We start from the raw sequence: 20,656 nt of genomic DNA on the forward strand, positions 1-20,656 counted from the left end.
GTTAGTGCATAAAGGCCAAAGGCCAAGAACAAATACCCAAACTTGTTAGTGCATTGGGGGCTCGCGGAGACGAGCAGAGACTCAAGATAATGTGACCCCGTCGCCCTGTCTCATGGACTTACAGCAAGGGCCCAGACTGCCCGGCCGTGCCATGTAGAAAACTCGCGGGTGCTCAACGGGCCCGCCCGACTTTCACATCAACTCGCGGGTACCCCTCAGGGCCGACCCAACTTCAACAAAGGTCTCAAGTAAAGTCCCGGTAACCATGTGTCCAAACATCAAGGGTAAAACCCGAGGAATCACCCCCGGTGGATTCCACTCAATGTAATCATCAAGGTGAATGTAAGAGGGACCACCCTCGAGGTTCACACTTGAGGTGTTGCACGACAGAGCCGTATCGGGAATGGTTAAAGAGGAAATCACCCTCGATGACCACGACCGAATAGCTACACTACAGAATTATCATCAGGAGTGCGTTATGAGGGATCACCCTCAGTACTCTATAGTAGCTCCGCAGAGTCGAGCAACAAAAGGGGCGTCATGTGATGTGTCAGCCTCTGGTCATCGATCACGTTGATCGAGTCGTCACTGATGAAGCAGGGGCAACAAGGACAAGGTGGGGGTCACTGATGTATCACTAACCAACCTATACTAAGAAGTTTAGGATATGCAGGTAAGGTACAACAGCAGGTTACAAAAGCAGGCTATGCATCAGAATAGGAGCAAACAATAACAGTAGCAAAATCTAATGCAAGCATGAGAGAATGGAATGGGCGATATCGGGATGATCAAAGGGGGGCTTGCCTGGAAGCTCCGCTGAAAGGGAAGAAGGGTCGTCATCGACGTAGACGATCACAGGGGCATCAGCAGAGGTCTCGGGGTCTATCAAAGAGAAGAGGGGGAGAAGAAGTAAATACATAGCAAGCAAATGTATAACAGGACAACAGGCAGAGCAAGACGTGTTCTAACGCAGTGCTACACATTACCGGCGCAGGGGTAACATCCGGGAATTCTTTCCCGAAGTTTGGCATTTTCGGACAGACGAACCGGAGGGGAAAGGTTCGATGTTCTCTATGCTAGGGATGTGTGGCAGACAAACGGATCGCGTACTCGGATTCGTCTCGTCGTTCTGAGCAACTTTCATGTATAAAACTTTTTCATCCGAGTTACGGATTATTTTATATGATTTTCAAAGTTTTAGCAATATTCTAAAATTATTATTAATTCTAAAATGTGGTTATTGCATCAGCATGACGTCATCATGACATCAACGGTCAATTGAGTTGACCAGAGTCAACCCTGACGTGTGGGGCCGGTCAGTGCCCAGTCAGCAGTACAGTCAGTGTTGACTGGGTCAATGTTGACCAATCAACAGGGTCAATGGGGCCCATCTGTTAGTGTCACATACTTTAAATGGGTGTTTAAATTAAACTAACTAGGGGTGGGGCCCCACTGTCACAGAGTCCTCTGACTAACTAATTAGTTAATTAGGCAAAATTAATTAAGTTAATTAACTATCTTACTAATTAATTAATTATATATTTTTCTAACTCGCTTTTTTTAACAGGGCAGTGGGGCCCATATGCCAGTGGCCCGGGGGCTTAGCGGGCGCAGAGCTATCGGGCATGGGCGCCCGCCCGAACGCACGGGCGTGTGGCGCGGCGGACGAAGGTCGCCGGGGCACGGCGGGGCACCGCAGCCGGCGAGGTCGGGGAGGCCAGCACCGGCGAGCGGTGGGGCCGAGCCGGCCACGCGATAGGGAAGGGGCCCCGGGCGCGGCCATGACCAGGCAAGCGCGACGGGGGGGCGAACAGGCGCGGCCTGGGCGTCGCGGGCGGAGCAGTGGGGCGGGTGGCGACGGCAGTGGAGGCTGCGGGCTCCGACAAGCGCGCGTGGGAGGCGAAGGCGGTGGGCGTGAGCAGGAGCTCAAACGAGCTGCAGGCGGCAATAGCGGTTAGCAGCACGAGCTGCAGCAGTGCAGAGCAGCGAGGGCGGGCGCCGGTGCGGGGCTGACGAGCGGGCACTAGGCGTGGGCGCAGTCGTGGGTGGGCACGCACACGGCTGTGCGGGGCCGTGGCAGCAACAATAGCAGGTCGAGCAGCCGGAGCATGTGAGCGTGCATGCGCGGACGAGTTCCAGCGGCAGCGAACATGGGACGGCATCTACGGCGAAGGATTCAAATGGGAAACAGGGGAAATCGAATGAGGTGCTCACCACGGAGGCACACGGAGGCCCGCTGGTAGCTTAGTAGCAGCAGGGTGGCCGGATCGACCACGGCGGACGGCGACGCCCGACGGGGAGGCGAGCTCGATGCAGACGACGTGGGGCCTCCCTGGCTCTAGCTGGCGTAGGTAGAGGGTGAGGTTGAGGCCGACGACGCCCTTGGACACGTCGGAGAGGGACGCGGGCGGTGGTCGCCACGGCGAAGCGAGATGCACGGCGATGACAGTCGCGGTGGGGTGGATCTTGGGTAGGGGAGAGAAGAGTGTGGGGAAGGGGGAGTGGATGAGGAGGAGCGGCAGGGCAAGTGGGATAGGGGATCGAGGGGGCACGGCGTCGGCGTCCTTATCCCCTCGGGACGGCATCGGCGAGGTGGTTCGACGGGGACGCGCCCCTGTTGCGGTTTGAGACCGAGGAACAGGAAGCAGGGAGAGGTCAAGGCAACCGGTGCGGGGGGGAATTGGGCTGGCTGGGTGGGAGTGGGCCGAGGCCCAAGGGCAGTAAGGGAGTTTTCCTTTTTCTTTTGCTTCTTTTCTTTTTCCATTTTTCTTTTATCTAGCAAATGTATCTTGTACAATGTGGGACTTGGCCAGATAAATACCTTGCATTTACTAGCACTGCCACAAAAAGTTTGGGAGGCTTTCGAGTTCCTTTGAAATTTTTCATAAATGGAAAGGCATTTAAATGATTGTTTAAGCCACCGTTATGTTCTAAACACTTTACAAAAGTGTTGGGTCACCACCATAATTAGTTATGGAATATTTGCCACACTTTGAACATTTTATTTTGCATGTTTGAGAAACTTGAATTTTAGACTTTAATTTGAATTTGAATTTGAATTACGATTCGGATCAACCGAGGAATTAGCAACAGTAAGAGTGGTGACGTGGCACCATTAACTTGGGATTATTGTAGCTTAATTATCCGGGCGTCACAATTCTCCTCCACTACAAGAAATCTCATCCCGAGATTTAGGAGGTAGAAGGAAACAAAAGCGGGGTATTCATCTCGAAGACGATCCTCGAGTTCCCAAGTGGCTTCATCTTCAGAAGGATTTGACCACTGAACTTTCAGAAATTTGATAGCCCTTAGACGGGTGTGACGTTCAACTTGAACGAGAACGTGGATCGGATGCTCTCTGTTTGTGAGATCATCTTGCAGAGGTTGAGCTTTAAAAGCCATGTGGTTGTTGCAATAAGACTTGCGACTCAGGGCATCGGCCATGAATTAGCATTGCTAGGGGTATAAAAATATTGTAGTCATGGTCTGCGATTGTTTCCATACATCACTGTTGACAGAGTTCCAGATCTAGCTGAGTAACAGATACTTCAGACTTTGATGATCAGCGAAGATCTCGCAACGATTATCAGGAAGATAATGCCGCCACAACTCCAGTGCAAATTTTAACTACATCAAGTTCAAGGTCATAGACTGGATAGTTCTTTTGGAAAGGCATTCTGGAATTCACAAACGACTGGAGCGTGTTCAATCCTCACAAGAGGAGAAGCGTTCAACACAATCAAGGGATAAATCCGTGCTTCGGCATTTCGAACAAGATGAGCATGGTAGCTTACTATCTCATTTGAAGGATGAAGTAGATGAACGGTTTTAGTGGCGCAAATCATAGGGGCGGTATGTGTTTTCAACCATTCCATTCCCAGAATGAGGTTGATATTGGATGACTTCAAATCAGTTGGGGAAACATGGAATTCCAACCCTTCAATTTCAACGGGGATATCGTGACTAACCAAGGTGGTTCGACATTGGCCCATGGAATGCAGTTTGGAATTCCGGCCAAGCAATGGCGGTTCCAACAGGTAAGGAACGCCTGTGGCTGTCCTACCATTGAGCAGCGGGACCTTTAGGTAGTAAGCCGCGAAGGTGACATAGTTGGCAGGGGCTACATCAGTAGACTCCAACTCAAAAGTGATGTCACGGAGCCAACCATCAGCATCAAGGGGTTGAGTTGAGCTGTGGTAGATGACTGGGTTGAGACGCGCAAAGTCTTGTAGTCTCTGGGGCGGGTTGCTGATTTATAATGGGATGCGAAAACTGAGCCATGACTCCTTCCATGAACTGACGATTCAGCATCAAACTGTTGTATCATTCCGGCCATGTATTCGGGAGGTGGTGGATTGTTACCAGCACGACCATGACCAGCGGGTCTAACCATGCTTCTTAAATGCAACACGGGGGTAGTTCAGCAAGGGTTGGTGCAAGTGTATGGAGTCATTCATGATGTTACTAGAGCAATGAGCAAAGGCTCAGTATGTACGAAGCAGTAGTCATTAAAGACATACCGATACATATATAGAGCCAATTACACGCTGTTAGTATGAGTTCGGACAAGAGAAACGTCATAGACATACTAGGCGGCACGCATGCACGCGATGGAGGGATTCAACAACGGGACATAGCAAAGGCTACATCAGAGTCGGAGAACCACTGGAGCGGGGGATTCGCAAGTGACAACGCAGGGTGCCATCGATATGAGGATCCTACAGTCAGTGAACATTGTGAAGCAGAACTTGGCCCTCCATTCGAGAAAGGGTTAATACAAACCTCCGGGTGGATGTGATCACGAGATCCTAATGTTAGATTTAGCGAAATCATTTAACCCGAATAGAAGAGATGTCAGAGTCCCAGAGTATAGACGAGGAGTAAAAGAACCTAATACCACCCATTGGCGACGTGGGCCCGTAAGCCACACAGCCAAGTTAGTAAATCAGTTTTTCAAAGACTAGACTCAACTTCGGCCAAGGAGTTGGAAAGGGGGTTCCTACAGGAAGTCGGCTCTGATACAAACTTGTGACGCCCCCGATTCGACCGTACACTAATCATACACGCAAATGTGTATTACCAAGATCAGGGACTCACGGGAAGATATCACAACACAACTCTAGACACAAATTAAAATAATACAAGCTTCATATTACAAGCCAGGGGCCTCGAGGGCTCGATCGAATACAAGCTTGATACACAAGAGTCAGCGGAAGCAACAATATCTGAGTACAGACATAAGTTAGACAAGACTGCCTTAAGAAGGCAAGCACAAAAGCAACACGATCGAAGAGGCAAGGCCTCCTGCCTGGGACCTCCTAACTACTCCTGGTCGTTGGCGATCTCCATGTAGTAGTATCCGTCGGTGGTGGCATCTGGCTCCAAGGATCCACCAGCTGGTTGCATCAACCGGAAAGAAGAAGGAAGGGGGAAAAGGGGTAGCAAAGCAACCGTGGATACTCATCCAAAGTACTCGCAAGCATCAGATCTGTACTAAGTATGCATTGGTATCAAAAGGAAGGGCTGTATCTGTGGACTGAACTGCAGGCTGCCAGAATAGAGGGGAAGGCCTAGCCTATCAAAGACTAGCATCTTCAAGCAGCTCCAAGCATCTTGTAGCATGTGGAAGAGTAAAGAATAGCAGTTTATATTTAACAAACATGTTGTAGCATTAACGCCCAAAGATCCTTCCTCGACTCCCTACGAGAAAGCAATCCTGGAGCCACATATCCATCTCATGCCTCAAGTATCCATTTCTAGTTATATAAGATCCGGATACAAGTCTGAACGTCCATTACCGAGGACACGGTATTCGAATATATATCTTCCCTGCAGGGGTGCACCACGTTACCCAACACGCTCGATCGCTCTGGCCGGACACACCTTTCTGGGGTCAATGCCCGGCCATGGAAGATCAACACGTCGTAGCCCTACCTAGGCTCAGCAGAGAGGTCCCCGCCGGTCTACATCCTAACCACTCCGGGGTTTGGACCCATCGCTCGTTGCACTCTGGGTCGTTGTGCGACGAGCCGGGACGAGCACCACCTCATACTGGATGGCATTGGCCCGGCAGGACCACAATGCTGAACTGGACGTCTGACAAAGCTTCGGCTGATACTGCGACGTGGACGCCCATAACTATTCTCGCGTGGTGGTTAGTGCGTAAAGGCCAAAGGCCAACTCAGAACAAATACCCAAACCTGTTAGTGCATTGGGGGCTCGCGGAGACGAGCAGAGACTCACGATAATGTGACCCCGTCACCCCGTCTCATGGACTTACGGCAAGGGCCTAGACTGCCCGGTCGTGCCATGTAGAAAACTCGCGGGTGCTCAACGGGCCCGCCCGACTTTCACATCAACTCGCGGGTACCCCTCAGGGCCGACCCGACTTCAACAAAGTTCTCAAGTAAAGTCCCGGTAACCGTCTGTCCAAACATCAAGTGGAAAACCCGAGGAATCACCTCCGGTGGATTCCACTCAATGTAATCATCAAGGTGAACGTAAGAGGGACAACCCTCGAGGTTCACACTTGAGGTGTTGCACGACAGAGCCGTATCGGGAATGGTGAAAGAGGAAATCACCCTCGATGACCACGGCCGAATAGCTACACTACAGAATTATCATCAGGAGTGCATTATGAGGGATCACCCTCGGCACTCGATAGTAGCTCTGCAGAGTCGAGCAACAAAAGGGGCGTGATGTGATGTGAGGTGTCAGGCTCTGGTCATCGATCATGTTGATCGAGTCGTCGATGATGAAGCAGGGGCAACAAGGACAAGGTGGGGGTCACTGATGTATCACTAACCAACCTATACTAAGCAGTTTAGGATATGTAGGTAAGGTACAACAGCAGGTTACAAAAGCAGGCTATGCATCAGAATAGGAGCAAACAATAACAGTAGCAAAATCTAATGCAAGCATGAGAGAATGGAATGGGCGATATCGGGATGATCAAAGGGGGGGGCTTGCCTGGAAGCTCCGCTGAAAGGGAAGAAGGGTCGTCGTCAACTTAGACGATCACAGGGGCATCAGTAGAGGTCTCGGGGTCTACCGAAGAGAAGAGGGGGAGAAACAGTAAATACATAGCAAGCAAGTGTATAACAGGACAACAGGCAGAGCTAAACATGTTCTAACGCGGTGCTACACGTTACCGGCGAAGGGGTAACATCCGGGAATGCTTTCCTGAAGTTTGGCATTTTCGGACAAACGAACCGGAGGGGAAAGGTTCGATGTTCTCTATGCTAGGGATGTGTGGCAGACAAACGGATCACGTACTTGGATTCGTCTCGTCGTTCTGAGCAACTTTCATGTATAAAACTTTTTCATCCGAGTTACGAATTATTTTATATGATTTTTCAATGTTTTAGCAATATTCTAAAATTATTATTAATTCTAAAATGTGGTTATTGCATAAGCATGACGTCATCATGACATCAGAAGTCAATTGAGTTGACCAGAGTCAACCCTGACGTGTGGGGCCGGTCAGTGCCCAGTCAGCAGTACAGTCAGCGTTGACTGGGTCAATGTTGACCAGTCAATGGGGCCCATCTGTTAGTGTCACATACTTTAAATGGGTGTTTAAATTAAACTAACTAGGGGTGGGGCTCCACTGTCACAGAGTCCTCTGACTAACTAATTAATTAAGTTAATTAACTATCTTACTAATTAATTAATTATATGTTTTTCTAACTTGCTTTTTTTAACAAGGCAGTGGGGCAAATATGCCAGTGGCCCAGGGGCTTAGCGGGCGCGGCGCTATCGGGCATGGGCGCCCGCCCGAACGCACGGGCATGTGGCGCGGCGGACGAAGGTCGCCGAGGCACGGCAGGGCGCCGGCAGCCGGCGAGGTCGGGGGGGGGGGGCGGCCAGCACCGGCGAGCGGTGGGCTGGGCCGGCCACGCGATAGGGAAGGGGCCCCGAGCGCGACCATGGCCAGGCAAGCGCGACGGGGGGGCGAACAGGCGCGGCCTAGGCGGCGCGGGCGGAGCAGTGGGGGGCGGCGACGGCAGTGGAGGCTGCGGACTCCGACGAGCGCGCGTGGGAGGCGAAGGCGGTGGGCATGAGCACTAGCTCAAACAAGCTGCAGGCGGCGACGGCAGTTAGCAGCACGAGCTGCAGCAGTGCAGAGCAGCGAGGGCGAGCGCCGGTGCGGGGCTGACAAGCGGGCACCGGGCGTGGGCGCGGTGGTGGGTGGGCACGCACGCGGCTGTGCGGGGCCGCGACAGCAGCAACAGCAGGTCGAACAGCCGGAGCATGTGAGCGTACATGCGCGGACGAGTTCCAGCGGCGGCGAACATGGGACGGCGTCTACGGCGAAGGATTCAAAGGGGAAACAGGGGGAATCGAATGAGGTGCTCACCACGGAGGCACACAGAGGCCCGCTGGTAGCTTAGTAGCAGCAGGGTGGCCGGATCGACCACGACGGACGGCGACGCCCGACGGGGAGGCGAGCTCGATGCAGACGACGTGGGGCTCCCTGGATCCAGCTGGCATAGGCAGAGGGTGAGGTCGAGGCCGACGACACCCTTGGACGCGTCGGAGAGGGACGGGGCGGTGGTCGCCACGGCGAAGCGAGATGCATGGCGATGACGGGCGCAGTGGGTGGATCTGGGGTTGGGGAGAGAAGAGTGTGGGGAAGGGGGAGTGGATGAGGAGGAGCGCCAGGGCAAGTGGGAGAGGGGATCGAGGGGGCGCGGCGTCGGCGTCCTTATCCCCTCGGGCCGGCGTCGGCGAGGTAGTTCGACGGGGACACGCCCCTGTTGCGGTCCGAGACCGAGGAACGGGAAGCAGGGAGAGGTCAAGGCAACCGGTGCGGGGGGGAATTGGGCTGGCTGGGTGGGACTGGGCCGAGGCCCAAGGGCAGTAAGGGAGTTTTCCTTTTTCTTTTGCTTATTTTCTTTTTCCATTTTTCTTTTAGCTTGCAAATGTATCTTTTACAATGTGGGACTTGGCCAGATAAATACCTTGCATTTACTAGCACTGCCACAAAAAGTTTGGGAGGCTTTCGAGTTCCTTTGAAATTTTTCATAAATGGAAAGGCATTTAAATGATTGTTTAAGCCACAGTTATGTTCACAAGAGGGGATTTAAACACTTTACAAAAGTGTTGGGTCACCACCATAGTTAGTTATGGAATATTTGCCACACTTTGAACATTTTATTTTGCATGTTTGAGAAACTTGAATTTTGGACTTTAATTTGAATTTGAATTTTAATTACGATTCGGATCAACCGAGGATTAGCAACAGTAAGAGTTGTGACATGGCAATATTAACTTGGGATTACTGTAGCTTAATTATCCGGGCGTCACAGAGATGGAGTAGTTTTCAATGATGAACATCACTATGTTGATCATATCTACTATATGATTCACGTTCGATCTTTCGATCTCAGTGTTCCGAGGCCATATCTGCATATTCTAGGCTTGTCAAGTTTAACCCGAGTATTCTGCGTGTGCAAAACTGGCTTGCACCCGATGTATGTGAACGTAGAGCTTATCACACCCGATCATCACGTGGTGTCTCAGCACGAAGAACTGTCGCAACAGTGCATACTCAGGGAGAACACTTATACCTTGAAATTTTAGTAAGGGAGCATCTTATAAAGCTACCGTCGTACTGAGCAAAATAAGATGCATAAAAGATAAACATCACATGCTATCAAAATATGTGACATGGTATGGCCATCATCATCTTATGACTTTGATCTCCATCTCCAAAGTACCGTCATGATCTCCATCGTCACCGGCATGACACCATGATCTCCATCATCTTGATCTCTATCAACGTGTCGTCACATGGTCGTCTCGCCAACTATTGCTTTTTGCAACTATTGCTATCGCATAGCGATAAAGTAAAGCAATTACATGGCGCTTGCATCTTATGCAATAAAGAGACAACCATAAGGCTCCTGCCAGTTGCCGATAACTTTACAAAACATGATCATCTCATACAACAATTTATATATCATCACATCTTGACCATATCACATCACAACATGCCCTGCAAAATTAAGTTAGACGTCCTCTACTTTGTTGTTGCAAGTTTTACGTGGCTACTACGGGCTTAGCAAGAACCGTTCTTACTTACGCATCGAAACCACAACGATTTTTTTGTCAAGTGTGATGTTTTAACCTTCAACAAGGACCGGGCGTAGTCCCACTCGATTCAACTAAAGTTGGAGAAATAGACACCCACTAGCCATCTGTGTGCGAAGCACGGCGGTAGAACCAGTCTCATGAACGCAGTCATGTAATGTCGGTCTGGGCCGCTTCATCCAACAATACCACCGAATCAAAGTATGACATGCTGGTAAGCAGTATGGCTATTATCGCCCACAACTCCTTGTGTTCTACTCGTGCATATAACATCTACGCATAGACCTGGCTCTGATACCACTGTTGGGGACGTAGTATTTCAAAAAAAATCCTACGATCACGCAAGATCTATCTAGGAGAAGCATAGCAACGAGCGGGGAGAGTGTGTCCACGTACCCTCATAGACCGAAAGCGGAAGCGTTTAGTAACGCGGTTGATGTAGTCGAACGTCTTCGCGATCCAGCCGATCCAAGCATCGAACGTACGGCACCTCCGCGTTCAGCACACGTTCAGCTCGGTGACGTCCCTCGAACTCTTGATCTAGTTGAGGCCGAGGGAGAGTTTTGTCAGCACGACGGCGTGGTGACGGTGATGATGAAGTTACCAGCGCAGGGCTTCGCCTAAGCACTACGACGATATGACCGAGGTGTGTAACTGTGGAGGGGGGCACCGCACACGGCTAAGAGATTGGCTGTTGTGCTATTGGGGTGCCCCCTGGCCACGTATATAAAGGAGGGAGGAAGAGGAGGCCGGCCTAGGAGGGGCGCGCCTATAGGGGGAGTCCAACTAGGATTCCCAATCCTAGTTGGAGTCCCCTTCCTTTTCCAAGAGGGGAGAGAGGGAAGGAGTAGGAGAGGCAGAAGGAAAGAGAGGGAGGCGCCGCCCCCTCCCAAGTCCAATTCAGACTTGCCATGGGGGGGCGCGCGGCCACCCCTTGAGGCCCTTCTCTCCTTTCCATGAAGGCCCATGAAGGCCTAATACTTCCCCCGGCGAATTCCCGTAACTCTCCGGTACTCCGAAAATTACCCGAACCACTCAGAACCTTTCCGATGTCCGAATATAGCCTTCCAATATATCAATCTTTACGTCTCGACCATTTCGAGACTACTCGTCATTTCCGTGATCTCATTTGGGATTCCGAACAAACTTTGGTCATCAAATCACATAACTCATAATACAAATCGTCATCAAACATTAAGCGTGCGGACCCTGCGGGTTCGAGAACTATGTAGACATGACCGACACTCTTCTCCGGTCAATAACCAATAGCGGAACCTGGATGCTCATAATGGTTCCTACATATTCTATGAAGATCTTTATCGGTCAAACCACATAACAACATACGTTGTTCCCTTTGTCATCGGTATGTTACTTGCCCGAGATTCGATCGTCGGTATCATTATACCTAGTTCAATCTCATTACCGGCAAGTATCTTCACTTGTTCCGTAATGCACAATCCTGCAACTAACTCATTAGTGACATTGCTTGCAAGGCTTATAGTGATGTGCATTACCGAGAGGGCCCAGAGATACCTCTCCGATACACGGAGTGACAAATCCTAATCTCGATCTATGCCAAATCAACAAACACCATCGGAGACACCTATAGAGCATCTTTATAATCACCCAGTTACGTTGTGACGTTTGATAGCACACAAGGTGTTCCTCCGGTATTCGGGAGTTGCATAATCTCATAGTCATAGGAACATGTATAAGTCATGAAGAAAGTAGTAGCAATAAAACTGAACGATCAATATGCTAAGCTAACGGATGGGTCTTGTCCATCACATCATTCTCCTAATGATGTGATCCCATTCATCAAATGACAACACATGTCTATGGTCAGGAAACATGACCATCTTTGATAAACATGCTAGTCAAGTAGAGGCATACTAGGGACACTCTGTTTTGTCTATGTATCCACACATGTATCAAGTTTCCGGTTAATACAATTCTAGCATGAATAATAAACATTTATCATGATATAAGGAAATAAAATAATAACTTTATTATTGCCTGTAGGGCATATTTCCTTCACATCATTCTCTGCCTTCCACTGTAGCAATTCTAGTACGGTACCAAGCTTTGTGTTGCCATCTTCGCAATTGGGGTACAACCCTTTTTTGTGATCCTCTAACATGCGATCGAACTTCAGCTTCTCCTTTTGACTTTCGCGCTGTCTCCTTGCATCAATAATGACACGGTGGAGATCATCATCGGGCACATCGTTTGGTTCCTCTTGATCTTCAGCAGCTTCCCTTGTTGCGGCATCACCGTATTCAAGGGGCACATAGTTGTCATCGTCCTCTTCTTCTTCGTTGTCTTCCATCATAACCCCTATTTCTCTATGCTTGGTCCAAACATTATAGTGTGGCATGAAGCCCTTATAAAGCAAGTGGCTGAGAAGGATTTTCCGGTCAGAGTAAGACTTCGTATTCCCACATATAGGGCATGGAAAACACATAAAACCATTCTACTTGTTTGCCTCAGCCACTTCGAGAAAATTATGCACGCCCTTAACGTACTCGGAGGTGTGTCTGTCACCGTACATCCATTGCCGGTTCATCTACGTGCATTATATATAATTAAGTGTGTCAAAAACCATTACAGAACATCATGGATAGATAAGTGACCAAATTAATAGAAGTTCATCATCACATTAAAACCAAAGTACATACATAGTTATCATTGAACAACATATAGCTCTCCAGAGCATCTAATTAAACCATACATTGAAACTATGTAAAACATTTCAATGCAACAACAAATGCGATCATAATCGCAACCAAGGTAATAATTGATCCAACGGCATAATGATACCAAGCCTCGGTATGAATGACATATTTTCTAATCTTTCTAATCTTCAAACGCATTGCATCCATCTTGATCTGGTGATCATCGACGACATCCACAACATGCAACTCCAATATCATCTTCTCCTCCTCAATTTTTTTATTTTTTCCTTCAAGTAATTCTTTTCTTCTTCAACTAAATTTAACCTCTCGACAATAGGGTCAGTTGGAATTTCCGGTTCACATACCTCCTAGATAAATAAAATCTATGTCACGTTGGTCGGCATAATTGTCATAAACAATAAATGAACTAAATAGTTATAAAAGATAATATATACCACATCCAAATCATAGACAGGACGAGGGCCGACGGGGGCGGATACGAAAACCATCGCACTATATAATAACAAGCAATAATAAAAGTAAGAAAATTAGACAAGTATCTATCTAAAGTAAGAATTTTTTTTCTTTTAGAAAGAAGATAAGAACAAGAGGCTCACCACGGTGGTGCCGGCGACGAGATCGGTGGGGGCGATCGACAGCGGTGAAGACGGAACGGGACGTGACGGACCGCTAAACCTAGACAAATCTCGAGGAAAATGGAGCTTTGAGGTCGAGCTTCGAGAGGAGAAAGCTTAACTAGTGTGGCTCGGGCATTTCATCGAACACCTCATGTGCATACGAGGTGAGCTAGAGCACCACAAAGCTCTTCCCTTGCCGGCCAGAAAAAACAGAGCAGTGTGGAGTGCTTTGCTCGCCGGCGATGGGGTATATATAGCCACCCCATTGGTCCCGGTTCGTGTCTGGAACCGGGACTAAAGGCCCCCTTCTGTCCCGGTTCCAGCCACGAACCGGGACCAATGGCTATGGGCCAGGAGCGAGGACCATTGGTCCCGGTTCATGCCTGGAACCGGGACAAATGGGTCCAGACGAACCGGTACCAATGCCCCACGAGGCCAGGCCGCCCCCCTAGGCGCACGAACCGGGACGTATGCCCCCCATGGGTCCCGGTCCGTGACTGAACCGGGACTAATGGGTTGGCCAGGCCCGAACCAAAGCCATGTTTTCTACTAGTGCCACGTAAGGGTATGGGACAAAAAATTACTCATGGGTTCATAAAATAGGAAAATCTCAAACCTGTCGGGTAGAGAGGGTACGGGTATGGGATTGTATAACCCATACCCGCATACCCAAGCACATACCCTTATAAAATATGACAAGTGGGCCTCGCTATTTCATTCGAAGTCGTTACAATGTTGAAACTTTATTGTAATTCTTATTTCGTAACTTTATGTACTTCCAAAATATCTCTAACGTACTACTTATCGTGAGTTTGTGAACTTAAATGTATGACTATGTGATGTTGTTTTTAAGTGTTGTTATTTCAAGTAAATTTTGTTTTTTATGAGAACATGCTACTATTTGGTCCGTTGTTGTTTGTAAGTATGTGGTTGTTGTTATGGTGTATTGTTGTTTATAATCTATGACTATATGTTTTTGTTTTTTACTATATGTTGCTAGAGTTGATGTGTTGCAAACATAGGTATCTTTACCTGCGGGTACCCATTTACCCTGTCGAATGTCGGGTATGGGGAAAAAATTGTATCTGTTGATGGGTATGGGTACGGGTGATGGGTAAACTCAAAGAAGATGAGGAAGGGTATGAGGAGGCTCCACCCGCACCCAAACCCGGCGGGTGTTATCCCTACTCTGCATCTCTACACAGCTGCAAAGCCAGTCCGGATAGGAAAACCATGTTATTTTTACTAAATGACCCCTCAAGAGTCTTATTACGTCCACTGACCCCCCTCCCCCCCATAAAAGTCGTATTTCTTTGTCTGACCCCGACATTCATGCCAATTTATTTGCCATTTTTAATACATGTAATAAAGCCTGATTATTGGGCACCACCTAATCCTCGCCGAAGTCAATCTAACGGTCAAAAAGTCAATCATGCCAAATAAATTGACGTGTGTATCCTTTCTTCACACCCTCTTTTTGGTGAAACGACAGCCTATATGCTATCACAAGATGGCTACATCTCGTGCGTAGGTTCATGGAGGTTAACCTTTCTGATGTAATAGACTCTTTGCACTGGAAGCTATCCGTGTCAGGAGTTTTCTCGCTTAAATCCATGTACACGGATTTGATTAACACCAGGACAATCCCTAGGACGGTTCATATATGGAAAGTTAAGGTGTCGTTGAAAATAAAAGTGTTTATGTGGTTTGTGCATAAGTGCATAATTCTAACTAAAGATAACCTAGGTAAGCGTAATTGGAAAGGAAGTAAAATATCTTGCTTTTGTGATCAGGATGAAACAATAGAACATCTGTTTATCAAATGCCCGCTTGCTAAGTTACTTTGGAGAACTATTCACGTTGTGTTTAACGTCACTCCGCCTCTCACGATATCACATCTTTTTGAGAACTGGTTGGTTGGGGTAGCGCCTCAGACCGCGACACATATTCGAGTGGGAGCATGTGCATTGCTTTGGGCCTTATGGAATTGTCAAATCGCCTTTAACAAACAAACCATCACAAATTTATTGCAGGTCATCTTCAGAGCGTCTACTTGGATCCGTACGTGGTCCTTCAGCCATGCGGACCACAGGGCGCATATGGATACTGGGTGCAGTCGATGGGAGATGGTTGCACGGGATACATACAACCGGTTTGGATGGCGGTCTAATAATAGGATAAGTGTTTAGTCATCTTGCCCTATTTTCATCCGTTGTGGCATTTATTCACTTCGACTTTTTGCTTATGTTGGAGACTACTTGTTTGAACCTATTATTTTAATAAATGGTTGTATGCATCAAGAGATGCAGAGGTCGGGGGCACGCCTCCTTTTCAAAGAAAAAATATGCTATCACAAGATATTCTCTCTCGACGTAGACTTGGATGAGGTCAAGGCAGAAAATCGAGACGGACTAATAGGAGATTAGTTACTAGGATGTGGTTATCTAGCGATTAGTTAGGGGCCTGACATATACATCTGGTGGGAATGCATGCGGGGACTCATTCGTGGCCCCTATGACCGTCGACATGCCGCCTTGCTCGCCTCCGACGAGTTCAAACCGACGCAACATTGATCGCCTCGGAGAGCTCAAGGTGGGAGACGAAAAAGGCATGGGTTTGCGAGGTCGCTTTATGAATCTATGATAATATGGGGTTCGTCTCGAAAGATTTGTAAGGATGTCTTTGCGATAATACTCCCTCTTAGATTTTTATTATTTTTGTAAAAGGCACATAGCCTGGTGCATGCCCATTTCCGACATGGCATTCGACCTCCAGCGATTCCGCCTCTTTTATAGTCAAACGTTACCGCGATCGAGCTGGTGCATCACTTTTGTGAGGTTTTGAAGATTGTGTATGAATTTGTTAAATTCATGCAAGTTCTTGTACCGTATGGGTAATTAACTCAAACATTTAAAAGGAAGTGGGTTTGAATGCAGAGAGATTTTGGCCACTGCAAAATCAAATCAGTGATTTTAGCCACTGCGACACGCTTGCCTGCCGTGTGCCGGTCTATCCACAGGACGGGATGTGGGCTGGCAATGACAGAGGGCGTCTCTCTCCATGACCGGAATGAACTGCAACCCCAAAAGATGGCGTCCAACTGCTCTGTTTGCTGCAGCCGCTAGCCGACGAACCCAAAAGCCTCCTTTGCCGTGGTTTGAATGCAGTCCAAGGCTGCCACCCTTCCTAGTTTGACCGTCGTCGTCCTCCTCCGTTGTTTGCCAAAGGCTGCGATGCCTGTCCTCCGCCGTCCGCCGTCTGACCGTCGTAGTTCCGTGACCGCGTGACCCGACCTGAGCAGTCGAGCGAGCACCATCCGGTTCACTCCGCTCCGCTTGGCCCCGACGGCCAGCATAAAGCCCCACCCCCGTCGCCTGCCGGGGCAACGCCGCCACCACCACTTCCCCTCACCAGTCAGTCACCACCGACGCCGCGCGCGCGCACGCACGACCCTCCGCACCAAGCTAGCCTGGCCGAGATGGCGTCCGCCGCCTCGCCCGCGCCGTCGTGGGTCATCCTGGGCAGCGTGCCGCGGGTGCTCTCGGCGGCCGACGCCAACGCCGACCTCCCTCCGGGTCCAGGCGCCGCCGACTTCTCCCTCGCGCTGCCGGCGCCCCCGCGCGTCGCGCTCCTCACCATCCCCCCGCGCATCTTCCCGTGCCGCACCACCCCCGAGAACTTCCCCTCCGTCCTCGCCGCCGACCCCTCCGCGGGCCTCCTCCTCCTCCACGCCGACCAGGGCCGCGCCACGGGCCCCACCATCATTGACACCCCCGGCCACCAGGAGTTCTCCTGGCGCCCGCTCGTCGCGGGCTACTTCGTGCTCGACGCCGCCGCCGCCTCCGCCCTGCCGCTCCCCAAGCCCGAGCTCATCGCGCACCCGGGCCACCTCGGCCTCGTCGCCTCCCCGGTCGGCGAGGGCTACATGGTCGCCGAGCTGCAGCCCTTCCTCGGCGGCGACACGGCCTACCTCCTGCGCTTCTCGTCGCAGGTCGGGGAGTGGGTCAGCAAGAGCGTCGGCTACCCACTCCCGGCACGCCCGCTCAGCCCCAACGGCGTCGTCGCCTGCTCCGGGAGGCTCTGGTGGGTCGACCTCTCCTGGTGCCTCCTCACCTGCGACCCCTTCGCCGACGCGCCGGCGCTCGACGTCGTCCCGCTCCCGGACGGCAAGGCGCTCAAGTCCAAGGAAGCCTGGGGGCTGCTCGACAAGTACCGCTGCGTGGGCGTCAGCGCCGGCAAGCTGCGGTTCGTCGACATGTACCGCAACCGCAACAGCAACGGGGCCGCGCAGATCAGCGTCTGGACGCTCGCCGACTACCCGTAGTCCACGGACTGGACGCTGGAGTGCGAGACCACCTTCGCGGAGATCTGCAACGACGCCAGCTACAAGGCCACTGGTCTGCCGAGGAAGATCCCCGTGCTCGCGCTCATCCATCCCACCAACCCCGACGTGGTCTACTTCTTCCAGGACGAGCAGCTGATCGGCGTCGACGTGCGTGCCCGCAAGGTCGTGGGGTGCGAGGTCTACGAGCTGGTTGAGCCGCCGCGCGAAGACGTCGCTTCCCGCTTCGTTCACGCTTGGCAGCTGCCACCGGCTCTCTGCTCAGGTAACTCAGTGTACATTTCTACTGCACGACTCTCAGTGTACATTGGAAATGACGAGGTTCTGTGGCATTGTGATTTGTGAAAGGGCTAACGTTTTAGTTGTTGCTGCAAAATGTTGAAATTTTCAGAGGCTAGCTTGTGTTTATTGATGCAAAATGTAGTGGTTATGTTTGATAAGTGTAAGGGGCTAAAAAATGAGCTTTTAGAGTAAATTAGTCCTCTTTGAATATGTTCGTGATCATATCTGTGTGAGATTTATATATAACTTACTACTATTTAGTGTTTAATTACTAAACAAGCTCTAATCCACATTATGTATTCCACCAAAAAAACAAGCTCTATATACATTTCCATTCAAAACTGTAAGGTCGTTAACCGCTACGTTATTCAGTTTTTTCCCTCCCTGTATCTGTCAATAAGCCTAGTGATGTTTACACAGCTTCAGTAGATGACATTGTATATGTTTTTCTCAGTAAATGCAAGACATTGTATTCAACACTAGTCCCCTAAGTATGCCATGAGCATGTGAATAGCCCAGTCATGTAGTCTTTGTGCTTAGTGCTTACTAACTAGGTGTTCTCAGTTTATAAAGGGTTTTGGGAGTACATGCCTGTTGCAAATGGATTGGCCTGTTGTTAGATGCATGGGTCTGACACTTCCAGTGATTTCTAACTTAGACAGTTTCATTTATGTAACTTTGCCAACAATTTTGTTTGTAACGGCATTATGCACAGTAAGGTCCTTCCATGGATTTCATGTGGCTCCTTGAGTTGTAAGATGCAGCTCCAACGTTGAATATATTTTGAATGTTTCTAAAGATACTCTCTGTTACGGTTACTTCAATATATACATGAATGTTTCTGATAGAAGCTGTCTGCAGGAATCCATACGCCAGTGTTTGCTTGTTTAAACATAGCATCCTTCTCTTGTTCATAGCACTCGCGCTAGTATATAGTGGCCACGTTTTTTTTCCAAGACTTGCAATGGTTGGATAATATGCATAGTGAGTCATGTCTTAGACATAAATACTGCATAGAGCAAGCATATTGAAATGAATTGCCATATGGTATTTCCATTTGTTGTTTCATTCAGTTCCATGAACACATATTATGTTCCTATGGATTCTCTGGTTCGCCTCACTATGTATATATGCAAATTTCTAATTGATTACTGTTAGCGGGGTTTGTCTTACATTTTTAGTGTTTTGTATGAGAATGCTTGTGCCAGCTCCTTTTTTTCTTCTTCTTTTCCCTTCAGTTTGCATTGGTGTGACAAAGGTGTAATGAATAGGCAGAATGAATCAACTATTAGTCCTAAGCACTTGCAATCTGCCCGATATCTGTGATCCATAAAAGATCCATGAAACAAGTTGGCTGATATAATATGCTCTGTCCTTTGAAGGTCCTGCAGAGGAAACCGTCGATGCCGCAGCTGAAGAGCTGGAGCAACTGAATCTGCATGATTATCTCAAAAAGTACAAGCTCATCTGTTAGATGAAGATGAGGAATGAGAATCAGGGTTAACTTCTTAACAGGTGACACCAATTAAGTTGTATTACCTCTTTCTCAAAATATAAGACGTTTTGGTAGGTCATTTTAGTCTACCAAAAAGTCTTAAATTTTGGTACGGAGGTACTCCCTCTGTTCACTTTTGTAAGTCGTTTAGGACAGCTGAAACTGAACTGTTTTAGGTGCTGTCTTAAATGTTTAAAAGGTCTTACAAAAGTGAACGGAGGGAGTAGTACATTTGTCCATGTACCACATTAACTGTCTCTCCCACTACTGATATCATACAGACTCTGCCGGCCGCTAAAAATTTATTTTCCTTGGTTTCAGGTAGGGGAAGTAAAACTACATCGAAGTATCAGGCTGTTGTGATGCTGAGTGACCACTGGCCGGTTGGCAACGGCTGAAATGTTTCGGTGATCACTGTTTTAGCTGAGACGTTAGTAGTATTGTTTTTTACGATGTAGCACTATGCATGGATGATCCACCACTGTCTTGGCTCAGAACTAAAGTCCAGTTCTCATGGGTATTACTGCAAGGCAGAACTACTTCAGTTAGGCTGTTGCTTTTTCCTTTTGAGGGAACAATCAGTTAAGGTCTTGTCATGTTTCTTGCTGAACTGGGCAAAATGTTTGCCACATTCATTGGTTAAGAACAAGGTTTAGAGTTTTTGGCCAAAGGAATTACAACACATTACTCTCACGGCATTGCATTACTTAAGTGTTTAGCTCTGGCGGCCTACGATGTTGTGAGCGTGTCATGAAATTCAACCTTGTGTGTGTGAGATTGTTTTTTAGAGAAAAAAGGCCAATGGTTCAGTCCCTTGGCAGAGAACCAAAAACTGAAGAGGGAAATAAGACTGAAAACTGAAAAATACTGTTCGCAGCACACCAAAATGACAGATTCACAGGGATATCCAAGACGTTTTGTGTGAGAGATGAGCTTGGTTATTGGGAGGTTCTGCCGAGTTAGCTCAGTGATTTCTGCCGATCGACCGAGTGAGCTTTTGGACGTCAGTTTGTTGCGCACATTAGTTTTTTCCCCTTCAGTTTTCGCTTAGCCCGACCAGATGGCTTTTCCCAAGATTAGCTTGACGATGACAAAAGAATACTCGACGGTGACAAATGTTTCAGTATCT

General features: G+C 48.9%; 1 protein-coding gene across 1 annotated transcript; it reads left to right on the forward strand.

Annotated features, from left to right (window-relative positions):
* Nucleotides 1-16,695: 16,695 nt before the first annotated feature.
* Nucleotides 16,696-20,230, forward strand: LOC123076147 (putative uncharacterized protein ENSP00000383309; the record flags this gene model as incomplete). The annotated part of the gene is made up of 3 exons (XM_044498543.1): nt 16,696-18,015; nt 19,415-19,547; nt 19,849-20,230. A coding segment is annotated over one exon (1,194 nt), but the record flags the coding sequence as incomplete, so codon positions are not given.
* Nucleotides 20,231-20,656: the final 426 nt, after the last annotated feature.

This window comes from Triticum aestivum, chromosome 3D, assembly GCF_018294505.1.
Source record: "Triticum aestivum cultivar Chinese Spring chromosome 3D, IWGSC CS RefSeq v2.1, whole genome shotgun sequence".
In the NCBI taxonomy this organism is placed as follows: domain Eukaryota; kingdom Viridiplantae; phylum Streptophyta; class Magnoliopsida; order Poales; family Poaceae; genus Triticum; species Triticum aestivum.